Source organism: Colobus angolensis, unplaced genomic scaffold, assembly GCF_000951035.1.
Source record: "Colobus angolensis palliatus isolate OR3802 unplaced genomic scaffold, Cang.pa_1.0 Scaffold9, whole genome shotgun sequence".
Classification (NCBI taxonomy): domain Eukaryota; kingdom Metazoa; phylum Chordata; class Mammalia; order Primates; family Cercopithecidae; genus Colobus; species Colobus angolensis.
In genome coordinates, this window is record NW_012122931.1 from 7,239,743 (window position 1) to 7,254,412 (window position 14,670).

General features: G+C 56.8%; 1 protein-coding gene and 1 pseudogene across 1 annotated transcript in view; one reads left to right on the plus strand and one right to left on the minus strand.

Moving 5' to 3' along the window:
• Positions 1-245, minus strand: part of LOC105504167 — a 71,020-nt pseudogene extending 70,775 nt beyond the window's left edge.
• Positions 1-14,670, plus strand: part of FAM102A (family with sequence similarity 102, member A) — a 37,983-nt gene continuing 23,313 nt past the window's right edge. Inside the window, exon 1 of the mRNA XM_011931308.1 lies at positions 1-504. Coding sequence (XP_011786698.1) covers positions 359-504 — 146 coding nt within the window. The 5' untranslated portion in view covers positions 1-358. The remainder of the gene's footprint in view (positions 505-14,670) is intronic.

Genomic DNA, 14,670 nt, shown 5'->3' on the forward strand with positions numbered 1-14,670 from the left:
CCGGAGATCGCGGCTCGGGATGCTGCCAGCCAGCGCGGCCGCTCGCACGCAGACCCGCACCCCCGCCCCTGCTTCTGCCTCCTGGGCCATGCACCGCTGTTTACATGCCGGTGAGGTCCCCGGCCGCTCCGAACCCCTCCGAGCCCCGGCTCCCCGAGGGTGAAGCCCGCCGGCGCGCGAACTGGACTGGTCGGTCGCTCAGACCTGGGGCCCCGGACTCCGATCTCCGCCGTCTCAGCCACCATCAGGGCGGGATCTGGCTCTGGTGTTTTGAGGAGGGGGTGTGGTGTAGGGAAAGAAATCCCGTCCCTCCCCACCTTTTTTCGCCTTCGCGGCTTCAGACTCAGGGAACTCGCTGATGGCTTTCTTGATGAAGAAGAAGAAATTCAAATTCCAAACCACTTTCACCCTGGAGGAGCTGACTGCGGTTCCCTTCGTGAACGGGGTCCTCTTCTGCAAGGTCCGGCTCCTGGATGGAGGGGATTTTGTCAGCTTGTCGTCGAGGTAGGAGCTGGGGCGGTCGCGCCTGCAGCAGGAGGGGTGATGAGCGAAATCTAGACACTTGGCAAGTGTGGAAGGGCCCCTTGGGGCCGGGGTGGGGAGGATCCGGGGGATTCTATGTGCCTGGGGCAGGTTGCACAAGGCAGGACTGGGCCTGAGGCAGTTGGCAGGGTGCCAGGCAGCCGCCGCCAGCGGAATACCTGGAGGTCTAGTCTTTCAGCCTTTTCCTGGGGCCCTGCGTGCCGCCTGCAGTAGGCCCATTCTGCAGACTTGCATGTAGAGCCTATCAGGGATTTGTACCCTGAGCGAGTGTGCAGGGAAGGGGTGTTCCAGACCACCTTGCACCCGAACTGGCCACTGGGGCTGCCATATGGTTCAGAGTCCAGGCCAGCCACGGGTTCCCCGGCACCCCCAGGCGCCTGGGAAGGCCGGATCGCAGGCACTCCCTAGTCTGGCTGGAGGGAGATGGCTGGGTTTTGGCCTACCCAGCCCCCCTCATAGTGACTGCCCTCCTCTGGCTGGAGCTGGGCTGCTTTGCATTGCAAATGCCCTTATCGAGGAGGCTGCTGCCCTCTCTGAAAGAGGCTCCGTTGAGTTTGGTTTTGTGTTGTTCGCCCCCATCCTGGCAGGTCCAGCTGCCCAGCTTGTTGCTGAATGCAACTGAGTTCCCAGGCTGTCCCTTGCCGATTGGGCCCACCTGGGGTCACATCGTCCTGGCCTGTCTCAGAAGAGCCTTGGAGTCCTACCGATGGGAGTGTGACTCTTGACTCTGTTACTTTCTGGGCCTCCTCTTCTGGAAAGTGGTCCTAATACAGGTGGAGAAGCTGCAGCAGCTAGAACTTGGGGCAGGTGGGACGCTGTGGCTTACTCCTGTAATCCCAGCACTTTGGGAGGCCGACGTGGAAGACTTGCTTGAGGCCAGGAGTTCAAGACCAGCCTGGACAACATAGAGAGATTCCCATCTCTATTTTTTTTTCTTTTTTGGGGGTACACAATTGAACACTGTTGCCCAGGCTGGAGTGCAGTGGCACAATCGTGGCTCACTGCAACCTCCACCTCCCGGGTTCAAGCAATTCTCATATCTCAGCCTCCTGAGTAGTTGGGATTACAGGTGCCTACCACCACGCCCAGCTAATTTTTTTTAAATTTAATTTATTTTTCAGATGGAGTCTCACTCTGTTGCCCAGGTTGGAATGCAGTGGCGCGATCTTGGCTCACTGCAACCTCCACTTCCTGGGTTCAAGCGATCCTCCTGCCTTAGCCTCCTCAGTAGCTGAGATTACAGGCGCACGCCACCACGATAATTTTTTTGTATTTTTGGTAGAAATGGGGTTTCACCATGTTGGCCAGGCTGGTCTTGAACTCTGACCTCAAATGATCCACCCCCCTCGGCCTTCCAGAGTGCTGGAATTACAAGTGTGAGCTACTGCACCCAGCCTCTGTCTCTCTTTTTAAAAAATAAAATAGAATGGAGGCAGGGCCTGGCTGAGTGCCTGGGACACGCTGCTTCCCTACCTGGTCTGCCCTTTGCTCCCCGGGCCTCCTTGTGGGCCCTGTTAGGCAGAGTTGCCTCCCTGTTCTGAGAGCGCATGTGTGCGTGTTGTAGGCGGAGAAACTGAGGCCCAGAAAGAGGAAGTCAGTGTCTTGCCAGGGACCTCGAAGGAGTCTGTTGTTAACTGAACTTCGCTGGTCTGGGGACCTGTTGGATGAATCCAGAGGTCAAACACTCTGCTGGGAGGAGGGGAAGGGAGGGAAACTGCACAGCCTAGCTCAGATTTAGGAATCTCCGGTGTGGACAGGGTGGGGTGCCTTTTCTGAGCATTGGCTCCCTGTTCTGTTGGGAGCTGCTTATCTGAGGAATTTGGACAAGGGCTGCCCTTTGTGGTGGGGGTGGCTGGCCTCCTTGGTTGCCTGGGAAGCCTGTGATCCTGAGGCCACCCACACAGCAGTCTGAGGTTTCAGAGAGAAGGCTGTGCTCACAGCTAGGGCCTGGAGTTGACTACTCACTGGCTGAGTGACATTGGGCAAGTTACCTAATCTCTCTGATTGCAAGAAGCAGCAACCATTGGTGCTGGGCTCCTTGTTTTACTAGCACCCCTCACTTAAGCCCTGGACTGTGTCATGGAACAGGAGTGGAGGTGGGGGCTGCATAGGATTATTATCGCCGTTTTAGAGAGGTGGAAACAGGCTCTGAGAGGAAATGATTTGCCTGAGTTGATTGAGTGAAGCCTGCATTCAACCCCTTTGTGCCTCTGAACTTCAGTTTCCTCTTCTGTAAAATGGGGATGTCATACCCACCTCTAGGGTATAGTTAATCTGTGTGTTATGTCTGGCCCAGGCACACTGCTGCAGCAGTTATGACTTCTGTGGATAGAGGGGCGCGCAGGCCTGGGCCCAGAGCTTTCCGGGTCTTTGGCCGGGGGGGGGAACGGTCTTGGATCCCATTGAGGAATATAAATTTTGAGCCCCAGGCTGAGGCCTTGCCTAACCTCCAGGCCCTGGAGCCACTGTCCCCCTACCTGTTGGCCTTTCCATTGCCCTAAACCTGCTTCCCCATTAGGGAAAGTGTGGGAAGTTCCAGGTCTTAGTCCATAGGGTCTGGATTTCACCTCTATTTTCCCTTCTTCCCTCCTGGCAAGGGGCCTCGAATTCCCTGAATCCAGCTGAACCCAAAGCATTTACCAGCCCTGTCCTGCATGCAACCTGAATGGGGCTGAGGAGGGAGGAACTGACACTGAGCTCCTGCAAAGCTGGGCAGTTAGTGGCCACCAGGCACCTGTTTGCTGCTGGGCAGGTGTGACTGGAGGCAGCAGGCAGTGACATTGGAACCTGAGGCCAGTTTAGAGCTGCTTTGGCTTTTGCTGTGTTTTTGCCCAGTAAGGGGGGGTTCCTGGGTTCCTGCCCCACCCACCCTGGTCTGCAGCCTGGGAACCCCGCTTCACAGTCTGCCCCTCTAGACAGTGAAGGCCCCATTGTTTCCAGGTTGGGGTAGGGTCTAGGGGAACTGGACCTGGTTAGATCCTGGGCCCAGATCAATAGCATATTTCCCGCACCCCCAGGAACCCCTGAGATGGCCCAGAGACCTGGTGGTGGCAGCAGGAGTAGTGTCAGTGAAGCAGGCCCAAGGCCCCACTCCTGCTGCACCCGCCCTCCTGGCTGAAGTGTTTCCCTGTGTGCTGGGTGCCTTGGCAACAGCTGGGTACACCGCTCGCCTGACCCAATTTGAGCAGGCTGTTGCTCAGCCTCATCTTCCCAAGGCCTCCCTGGGAGCAGCAATCCTCATGCTGCTGTGCTCTGAGCTCCTGCACTCTGTGCCAGGCAGGGTGCTGAGTGTTTTGCAGATGGTATTTCCATGAATCCTCTCAGCCATCCGGAGAGGCACCAAAGCCAGAGAGATGAAGCCACATGCCAGAGGTCACCCAGGTGGTAAATGGCAATTCAGAAATTAACACTTTTATCGTTCTGTAAACTGCCCTTGATTGTACGCATTCTGTATGCTAGGGGCTTGCTGAGCCCCTCAGACAGATGATTATTTGAGGCCCTGCAGTCACCTACCCCATGGACTGATGGCATTATCCCACTTATAGGTGAGGAAGCTGGGGTCAGGAAAACTGAAATGACTGGGTCTGTGCTACTCAGCTTGAAATTGCAGAGATGGGATTTGAATTTGGGCAGGTCCAGCTCTAAGGCCCTGTCTTGCCTTGATGGCAGTGGGCTGGAAGCAGCTGCAGACCCATGTGACAGTCCCAGACCTTTGAGAAAGGCTCCATTCCATGGATTGGGTAGTTCAGGAAGGTCTAGAGCTGTGTAATTAGGAGGCACCATGGTAGGTTTGGTGAGGTCCAAGGAAAAGGGTCCCCAGGACCTTTCAAGGGGTGGGGCTAAAGTCACTGCTGTGGATTTGGGGCCGGGCCTAGGCTGGCACTGGGGCATGGTGAGTCTTTGCCAAGGTCCCTGCCTGGAGGCCTCCCAGGCATATGTATCCACATGGCATCTGGAAGGCTTTCCCAGGGGTCCCGGGACAGAGGCAGAGGTCCTAGCCAAGTCTGGTGAGTCGGGGAGCTGCCAGCCTGTCCAAGGCAGCCCTTGGGCAGGAAGAATCCCAAACACCCAAGAGATCTCTGCTCGCAGCTGGCACCAGTCCTGTAGCCTGCCCCATGCATGTGGCTGGTGGTGCCAGGGAAGAGGAGTACAAGGGAGGCACTGATTTACCTCATAGCAAGTCTTGAGGAGATGGGCAGAGAGCGTTTTCTCAGCCAACAGATGGGGAAACTGAGGCCTGCGGCAGAGAAGTGACTTGCTAGGGCCACTTACAGGAGGAGCTGATGGCGTAGCTGACTTGGGCCTGGTTCTGACCTCTGTCCCCTGTGTCTTAGTAACTCTCTGTATGAAGGAGGCAGGCTGGGCCAGAACAGGGAGGGAGTCCTTCTGGGGTCCCCTTGTGCTTTGTACTTGGGTGCCAGACTGTCCAAGAAGCAGACAGCCTATGACTTGGAGGCCCCTCCTCTGGCCTTTCTTCTTTGGTAGGCTTGAATCCTCAGTGGGCTTTTGATTTGGGCAGTCTTTGGTGGACACGTGGCTGCCCACCACAAAGATGCTGCCTGCCTTCCATGGCACGGCTGAGATGGTGGCCCCAGAGGCACGGGTGGGGTTCTTTGAGTGTGAAGAAGGCCTTGGCCAGGTCGGTGCTGCAGCTGGGGGCCCCACGCCAGGCCTGGTCCCTGGAGAGGCCAGCCTGGCCGGGTCTTTCCTCACACTCCACACACGTGTGGCCGGAGCCTCCACCCCCCTGGTCCCTCGCCCGCCCTTCTGGGAAAAGGCTGTGGAATGCTGCTTGAATCCACCGCCGGGGAAGGCCTGCTCGTAGGCACAGTGCAGAGCTCCAGGAGGGCAGGATGGAGGTGGACACAGAATTCCGTCCCTAGGGGCTGAGTGGAGCAGGGGCCGTGGAGGTTCGATGGGATTCTTAGATTGGCAGGGCACCCACTTTCCTTCACAGAGCAGGAACTCTGGAGGCTGAGCACACTGGGGAGGGAAAGGAGGCTGGTGGGCACGTGTGCCTGTTCCACTTTCCCTGAACACACGCTTTGTCTTGGGCTTTTGGAGGTGATCATGATTAGACAGCCCTGTTTCCATGGAGCTCCCAGCTAGGTGGGGGCAGTGAGCTTGGTGGCCATCGTGAAAGCTTCAGAGCCAGGCAGATCTAGGACATGTCCTTCTGCATCCCACTGGACCCCGGCAGGCCAGCTGGGGGGGCATTTCTGTCCAGGTGTCTGTCTGTTTATTTGACAGATGTGGATCGAGCACTTAGCTCAGGCTGGGCATGGTCCTTGTCCTCATGTGGCACATCACTGAGATAGGGAGAGCTTCCTGGAAGAAGTGATCCTTCCTGGGAGCCTTGAAGGCAGAGGGGAATTGGACAGGAAAGAGATCAGGATAAGCCTTTGGCATAGAGGCCCCTGGCCAACAGGCACTTGTTCCCAGGGTCAGGCGAGGAGTTGGGGTACGGGGAGGGTGGAGGAGGGCATGGAGTACGTTAGGGTAACGGGTGGCCAAGCTGGTGTGTTCCTGGCCTCAGGAGTACCTACCCAGGGGCACTGGAGCCACGTGGCCTGGTTGCCAGGTGGAGAAGGTGCAGGGGCCTGACCTGCACCCAGAGAGGGGCAATGGGAATTGGCTGGCAGGTACTGCTAGCATGGCGGTAGCAGGCAGAGGAGTAGGCAGATTGGAAAGAGGCCTGGCAGGCAGAGTGGGCAAGTGGGCTTTCTCAACCGCAGGGCTGGCATCATGCCTAGTACTTAGTAAGTGCCGGGAGATGGATAGGGGCACAGTGGCCAAACGTAGCCAGGGTTTGCGACCCCTGCAGTGCGCCAGTCGTTTGTGATTGCATGAAAATCTAGACTTCCCATTTGTTTTAAGTTGGAAGATCTGGCAACAGTGCTCTGTGGCGGCGTTTGGCTCAAGGGGCTTTCTAGGTGCCTCTTGACGTGGGCTGCCCGCTCGAGTTCCCCTGACCCCGCAGCATGCCTTGGATCCCTGATGTGTGCTGCCTTAGGCCAGCCTGGTCCCCTGGGTGCTGTAGAAGGCCTTCCAGGTGCAGGCTGGGGGCACAAGGAGGCAGAATGGCCTGTGGAGAGAAGCCCTGCTGGCAGAAGTGGGCAGGGCTGGGTGGCCTCAGAGGCCAGCCTGGGCAGCAAAGCTGTGGCACCAGGCCATCTGCTGGTTCCCGCGAGGTCAGACTATACTGCCGGTGGCTGTGGGGAAGCCTGAAGCTGCCCTGACTGTGCCTGGCCTTGGTGGCTGCTTCTTGGACCTAGCCTTTGCTGCCAGCTGGCTACACTGTTGGCAGGTGCCACCCTGGCAGCCCCTGTTGCCTACCTGCCAGCCTGGCAGCAGCCCTGACCCGAGATGATCTGGCTTCATGGAGCCAGGCTGTTTCCTGAGGCCTGTTCCTCGCTTCAAGCTCCATCTTGGGAGCTGCTCTGGCTAGAGGCTCTTAGCAGCAACCACATCATGTGCTTGAGGGCCCTGCATGTCCAGGGGTGTCAGGGGGCCCTGAGTCCCTTTGAACCCTGCTTGTTCAGTACCTGGGAGTCCTGACTTGGATTTGGGAGGCCCTACTTGCACCTTGGGATGGCTGCTGGCATGTCTGCTAAGGGGTCAGGAGCCAACGGACTCTGTGTGTGGTGTCTGGTGACTGCTGTGCGATGACCCTTCAGTCGCTTGCTGCTGGGGACAGGCAGTAATATCTTCAGCACAACCAGTTTAGATGTATCCTCATCTTACCAGGGAGCCAGGAAGGTTTAAGCAGGGGAGAGACACCAGATTTGCTTAGAAAGAGACCCAGGCCGGGCGCGGTGGCTCACGCCTGTAATCCCAGCACTTTGGGAGGCCAAGATGGGCGGATCACGAGGTCAGGAGATCGAGACCATCCTGGCTAATACGGTGAAACCCCGTCTCTACTAAAAAAAAAATACAAAAAACTAGCTGGGTGAGGTGGTGGGCGCCTGTAGTCCCAGCTACTCGGGAGGCTGAGGCAGGAGAATGGCGTAAATCTGGGAGGCGGAGCTTGCAGTGAGCTGAGATCCGGCCACTGCACTCCAGCCTGGGTGACAGAGCGAGACTCCGTCTCAAAAAAAAAAAAGAGACCCAGAATTAATGTAAGGTGGGGAGGGTTGTTGCTCTGTATTATCCACCTCCCTGGCAAGTGCTTTGGATTATGGGGACTCCAGATATGCCCTGGGACCAGTCAGCCACCCACTATGAGGTCAGACTGCTGTCCGTGGCTCAGTAAGGCCCAAAGCTGCCCAACCTATGGCTGGCTTCTGTGTCTGCATAGGGCTGTGGTGGCAAACCCTGGGTCTCTGCCCTGAGCCTCTTTTGGCACCCAGGGCTTAGAAGAGCTCTCACATGCAGGCCTGAAGCTGCCCGCACCCCAACCCTGCCCGGTCCTCTGTCCCGCCAGCCAGCTGGTTTCGGTGGCTGGGAGGAAGAGCTCTGACAGAGGCCCTTCTGCCTGCTTGTTCTGCCTTGCTGCCTCCCTGCCTCCGGGCCTGCGGGAGATGTTCCCATCCTGCTTCTGCCACTTGCTGCCTGTGTGACCTTGGGCAAGGGACTTGGCCTCCAAGCCTCGGTGACTGCCCTTGTGAAGCAGGGCTGCCAGTGCCTGCCTCCTGGTGCTCTTGGAGGACGCGGTGAGATAATGTCTGTCAGACGCCCAGCGCGGCTCCTGGCATACGGTGCACATGCTGCATGTGCTACAGTCTGTCCTCCTGTGCCCAGGCAGAGTTATGGCAGGGTCAGTGCCCCTGCATGGCCGCTGGCACTCCTGCGTGGGCCAGGACTGATGAGGTGCTGCTGGGAGAGGGCATTTTTCACTCGGGGCAGGGGTGGGGGTGGGCGAGGACTACACTGGGTGTCTGAGCTCAGGGACCCCAGTGGGGTCTGCGTGTTTTCTTGTCCCTTTTTTGGCTTGAACTTGCCCCATGGGGGGATGCTTTGCTGTGAGCCAGTGCGAGTTGGAGCGTTCCTGCTGGGCAGGCCCAGGCTGGGCTGAGGGGCTTTAGGTGAGGGAAGAGGCCATCTGCACAGCCGGCTCTGGGACCCACTCTGGCAGGCAGAAGACAGCTTCCACGGAGGCAGAGGGCACTGGCTGTCAGGCTGCTGGTGGGCAGGTGTGTGGGTGAGAGAGACAGCGGCCCCTCGGCACATGGGAGGCCCCGCCACTCCGAGCCTCAGGCTGGCCTTGTTGGCTTCCACTACTCCTCACCCTTCTGGTTTCTGTGCCTTTGTTCCTGCAGTTACTTCTTCCTCAGGTTCTCTTCCCCCACTTCTCTGCTCGCTGAATTTCTTCTCAGCTGAAGAGTCACCTCCTCCAGGAAGCCTTCCCTGGCCACTTTTGGCTTTGTACACTCTCTGTGGGCCCTCATCTCAGGGCACTGCAGTCTCTGTCCACATCTCTAGCTCATTCCCCAGACTGTGGGCCCTTCATGGGCAGGAGTAGTCCTTGCATCATGCTTCTTGGTCTTGGGGCTTCCTGCTGTGGGTTGGCACTGTTCTGGTGCCAGGGCTTTTCTCCCCTGGCTCTGAACCAGTGTGAGTGCTGGTGCGGGACCTCACTGTGGCTGCTGCCAGCTGCTGGACCCACCCCCCCACCCCCCATTCCCTCTTCAGGCCCGAGGTGTCAGTCTGTGTCAGGAACAGCCCTCACTTGCATACCGGACAGCTGGGTGCCTCCATGGGCTCAGAGGCTGCAATTGAGAGGCAACTGGGGACATCAGTGGTTTGGGTGGGGTGGGCTCCTCTGCATGGGGTAGGGATGCTCATAGCAAGCAGAATGGAAAGGAGGAGGGGGCTGGGGCCTGACTCCAAGCATGGCAATTGGACCTTGGCAGTTGCTTGATTTCTCTGTGACTGTGACTAAAGGCCTTGTCCTCTCAGCCTCAGCTTCCTCCTCCATCAAACAGGGCTGGTCAGGAGGGCTCCCTACTCAGCACAGGGCCAGGCACCTGGCAGCTAAAAACAGACTAACCCTGCCGAGAGAGGGGGTGGCCGCCTGGTGCTCAGGAAGGGCAGAAGTCTGGGTGTTAAACACTCTTACCTCTTACCACTTCCTCTCTGAGCAGACTCTGCAGGTGTGGGGCAGCATACCTGTGGCTCCCTGGTCCCTAGGCTCCCCCCAGACAATTTTTTGGGCACCTTCTGGGTGCGGGGCTTAGGCTGGGCCCTGGAGATGTGGCCCCCACCCCTGCAGGGCCCTTCAGTGGGGGGAGGTACACAAATCCAATCAGTGGTATGGCTACGGGCCCTGAGGAGGTGATGCTGGGCTCAGTTCTGGGCATAAGTAGGATTAGCAGGTGGCGGGTAAAAGAGCAGCCTGTGACAGAGGCATGGCAAGGGCTAGCATGCTGAGCGGGAAAGAGGGGTCAGCGGGCCTGGGAGGGAGCTTGAAGTCAGGAGGAGTCAAGGGGAGGGGTTTGGACTGTACGTGGAGGGGTGGGAGCCACAGAAGGGTATGAATTTGAGTCACATTTGTAGTTTAGAACCACCAAGGGCAGCCATGGGGTTGATTGCTTGGGGCTGCAGGTTGCAGAAGGGCAGGTGACTGTCAGCTGAAAAGGGCAGGCTTCCCCTCTGTCATCATGGAATTACTCAAAACAAAACCTGAGGCATACTGTGCAGTGCTGAGGATGAACAAGCTGCCACCACTCACAGCAGGAACCAGTCTGACAAACAACGTTGAGCAAAGAAAGCCGGGGACAAAATAGTGTATGATGTGGCCGGGCGCGGTGGCTCCCTCCTGTAATCCCAGTACTTTGGAAGGCCGAAGTGGGAGGATCGTTTGAGGTCAGGAGTTCAAAACCAGCCTGACCAACATGGTGAAACCCCGTCTCTACTAAAAATACAAAAAAATTAGCCGGGGATGGTGGCACATGCCTGTAATCCCAGCTACTTAGGAGGCTGAGGAGGCTGGAGAATCACTTGAACTCGGGAGGCAAAGGCTGCAGTGTGCAGAGATCGTGCCACTGCACTCCAGCCTAGGTGACAGAGCAAGACTCTGTCTCAAAAAAAAAAAAAAAAAGTATGATACCATTTATATAGAGTTCAAAAACCTTTCTGATGCAAGTCAGGGCAGTGCTGTCTTTGCTGAGGGGAGTCATGTCTGGAAGGACCTTCTGGGGCCTGTAATATTCTGCTGTTTGGGGGTTGGTTTCATGGGTATGTTCTCTCTGAGAATCTGTGAGTTCTGCATGTCTCTGTGCCAGAAACAAGCCTCGAGATGCCCCACACTTTTGGGTGGTGCTGGGTGGATGCCTGAGTCCTCTAGACAAAAACGAGACATCTTTTTGGGTGCCCAGAAGCCTGGAGGAGATCCTCGGGTGTTTTTCTTGGTCTTTCTGGTGAGGCAGCCTGAACCGTTCTGACCTGATAAGCATCATTCTTGTTTATGAGGCAGTAACTCATCCTGGCAACTGCAAACAGTCTTCTCTGGCTGGAGATTTTCCTTCTGCCTCTTGCAAACTCCAGCAGGGCCTGCTGGGCTGTGGGGCTTGGCTGTTCATGGGGAGGATGGGCTCCTGAGGCTGCCAGAGAACTAGATCTCTCTGAGCTTTGCTTTCCTCGTCTGTGAAATGGGTTAATAAGGTCCTCCTTGATGCTTGGGTAAAATGGGTTAATGCCTGTTATGTGCCCATCATAGCCCCTGGCATGGAGTACAGGCTCAGTAAAGGCTGGCAGCATTGGTATTCATCCAGGGCAGTTATTGTAAGGACCCTAGGGGTGAGAGCAGAAACAAAAGGTCCATATTCCCCCCTCTGTCCCTGTAATTGTTTCTCTTCTCTCTTCCTGTGGTTCACCTATCCAGCAAACATTTGTGATTAGAACCAGGCCATTGCCTTGGCCAAGACAACCGTCCCTGCCTGGGCCAGAGGCAGGGGAGACTGTTAGGCACATTCATCTCAGAGGAGTGCTGAGCACAGTGGGGTGAGGGAAAATTGCCACTCCGCCTGCTCTGCCCTGAACCCTGTCTTTGCGAAGGGGCGTTTGACTGTGCTCTCCCCAAATCCCAGAAGAAGGCCTGACCTTGGGGTGTAGCAGCCCCTAAGGGTTTTTTACGTTGGCCACACCCATCTTGGATACAGGCAACACCAAGGCCAGGCTCTTAGGATGTGTCCCCTCTAGCACAGGCCTGACGGGTAGTAAGTGCTCAGTACATGCATGTGGAGTCCGTGAATGGCAGGCAAAGATCGGTCCAGGATTGCTCTGAGTCTTCAGGGAATCAGATGTCTGAGGAGGAGGTGGAGACCAGTGAATCAGGGCCTCACGCTCCTGCCTGATACTTAGCCCATGGTGGTTAGAATCTTAGAGAACTGATGAAGACAGCTAGGGACACAGGTCTGATTCTGTGCAGGGCTGGGAGGAAAAGTGACTTTGGTGGAGTGGTTCATGATTATTTCCTGGTCACCCCAGAAGTCCAGGGAGCCTTAGGGCATATTGTATGGATCACTAGCTGGGTGGCAGAGCCAGCAATGGCAGTGACCCCCGGCCCCTTGCACTCTGCAGAGAATACGGTCCTACCCTTCCATGAAGATGGCACGAGAAGGCTTAGAGGAGCCCTTACGGGAACAGGAGTGTGAAGGGCGCTCATTTAGTCATTACTTACTGACCTACCATGTGCCCGGTGCCATCCTTGGGACAGGGGAAGCAGCAGTGAGCAAAACAGAGGCCCTTCCTCCAGGACCTCCACACTCTGGGAGACAGGAACCTAAGACCCAAGCCTAGAAGAGGAAACCTGCAATATGTAGGGGGTGCCCTTGGGATGGGCTGGGATGGAGGGTAAGGGTAGAGAGGACAGAGGCAGCCCCATGACTTGAGTCTAGTCATTCGAGGAGCCAGGCCCTGGGGATGGGAATCTGTTCCTCCTCTCTCTCCCCTTCCTCCTCGGGTGAATCAACCACCACCCAGGCATGAGTCAGCCAGGAGTGGCTCAGGCATGCCTAGGCCACCTGCTGGTCCCCCTCCCTGGATGTCCCAACCAGGGTGTCCCAGCCAGGTTTAAGATCTAAGGAAGCCAGGCTTGGTGGCTCACGCCTGTAATCCCAGGTACTCAGGAGGCTGAGGCGGGAGGATCATTTGAGCCCAGGAAACATAGTGAGACCCCTTACCTCAAAAAAAAAAAAAAAAAAAAAAAAGACCTGGGGAAATATCCTGATCCATGGTCCTGGGGTGGAGAATAGGGTGGGGGACTGGGTCAGGGCTTTTGCATGCCCATCTTCCTGCTGGACCGTCTGCCTCAGAGGGAATCTCAAGGTGCCTCTCAGTAGTTACTTCTGGGGGTCTAGTCCCTGCCCCCATTCAGCATGGGTGTCCACTGTGCCAGGTCCTATAGCAACTCCATGAGACAGGGACAGAACCGTGACTAAGGCCTAGAAGGGTCAAGTGTCCAGTAGGTGCCAGAGCCTGGCCTTGAGCCCCAGTCTCTGCTTCCCGATGCCTTGTGGGCAAGCCTGCTGGGAGACTGGTGGGTGCAGGAAGGGAAGCCCCCTGAGCAGAGCCAGCCCCGAAGCTCTGTGTTTGCTGTGGGCATGGATCCTGGGGGAAGCTGCTACCACAGCCCAGCCTGACACCCGCTGTGTCTTCTTGCTTTGAACTGCTGGAGTCTTGGGCCCAACCCTGACATGGGAGCCCAGCTTGCAGCTCTGGGGTCAGACAGCCGTGGCTTTAGGTCACAGCCCTCTCCCAGCCAGTAGACCCTGGGCAGATGACTTCCCTATTCTGGGCCTCAATTTCCTTGGCTGAGATGGGGTAATGGGCTGACAGCACCCATCTCCTAGGGCTGGGTGTGGATTCTTGAGGTCAGGGAGAGTGCTTGGCTCGGTGCCTGACGTGCAGCAAGTGTTCAGGAGATGGAGGGCTCATCTTTGGAACTTCTGCAGGGCCTGCCTGCTGCAGGACGTTTTCCCACTTCTCCCTCCTAACTTGGGACCTCCTAACTTGGTCCCCAACACCAGCAGGTCTTGATGGATTTGGCTCAGAGCCACACCCCACTGGCCCCACACTTTGACCCAGTGACCATCCCTCCCTTGGCATAAACCTGGTCTCAAAGCCTCTTCCCTGGGATTGAGACTCGAGGTGAAGGGTCAGCCCACACAGCACAGGGTCCACAGTCGCTAGCGTGACAGATGCCCATGCCACTATCTCCGGAGAATGGCTGCACTGCCTTGGCAGATTTCCCAGGGATTCTGCAAGATCAGGAAGTGGGGGTGGGTTCCTGAAGGGGGGCCTGGGAGTACAGACCACCCCTCACCTCTCGTGTGACCTGCAGCGAGTGCCTGGACTCCCTGAGTGTCTGTTTCCTGATCTGTGAAGTAGAAGCAGGAAGATGATGCTTGAGAATCACTCAGCACGCAGGAGGGTGCCTGGGAAACAGGAGCCAGGATGAGCCATACTGGGTACCAGGGGCATCTTTGCCCAGTTGCGTGGGATTCTTGGTTAAAGCCAGTAGTTTACTTTGGGTCCCTTCAGTGGCCTGCTCGCCTCTTGGGCTGTGAGAGCAAGAGGGTGATCATTCGTATCACTGGAGAATGGCATCCGCGGGACATTTGCCTGGGCAGTAGCTCAAGCCATCCGCACAACCTGACTCTGGGTACAGAGGACAGAGTAGGGCTGCCACTTGCCTGTGCTTGTAAAATAGGGACGCCCACACCTGCCTGCATGGGTTTTTTTTTTTTTTTTTTTTTTTTTGAGATAGGGTTTGCTATGTTGCCCAGGCTGGTCTTGAACTCCCGGGCTCAAGCAGTCCTCCAGTCCCAGCCTCTTTAGTAGCTGAGTTTACAGGTACACACCACCATGCCCCAACTTGTGTGGGGTTTTTTGAAGATCAGTCTCAAGGTTGCTGCTTGACTGGTGAGCAGCAGGATTCAGACCTAGATGTGTCTGACTCTAGAATCCTTTCACCTAACCTTGACGCTTTCCCAGCAAGCCTGAATGACCTGGCTTCCCTCCACCCTGCGCCCATGCCCTGCCCCTTTTCCATCTTGGCGTTTCTGAAGCCCCAGTGGGCTGTCCACTCTGTGCTTCTTTGGGTCACTTGTGATGCCAGCCTCCCTCCTGGCCCACCCGCCAATCCCAGGCCACCACTAATAGGGGTGTCTTTGGCAATGGAACAAA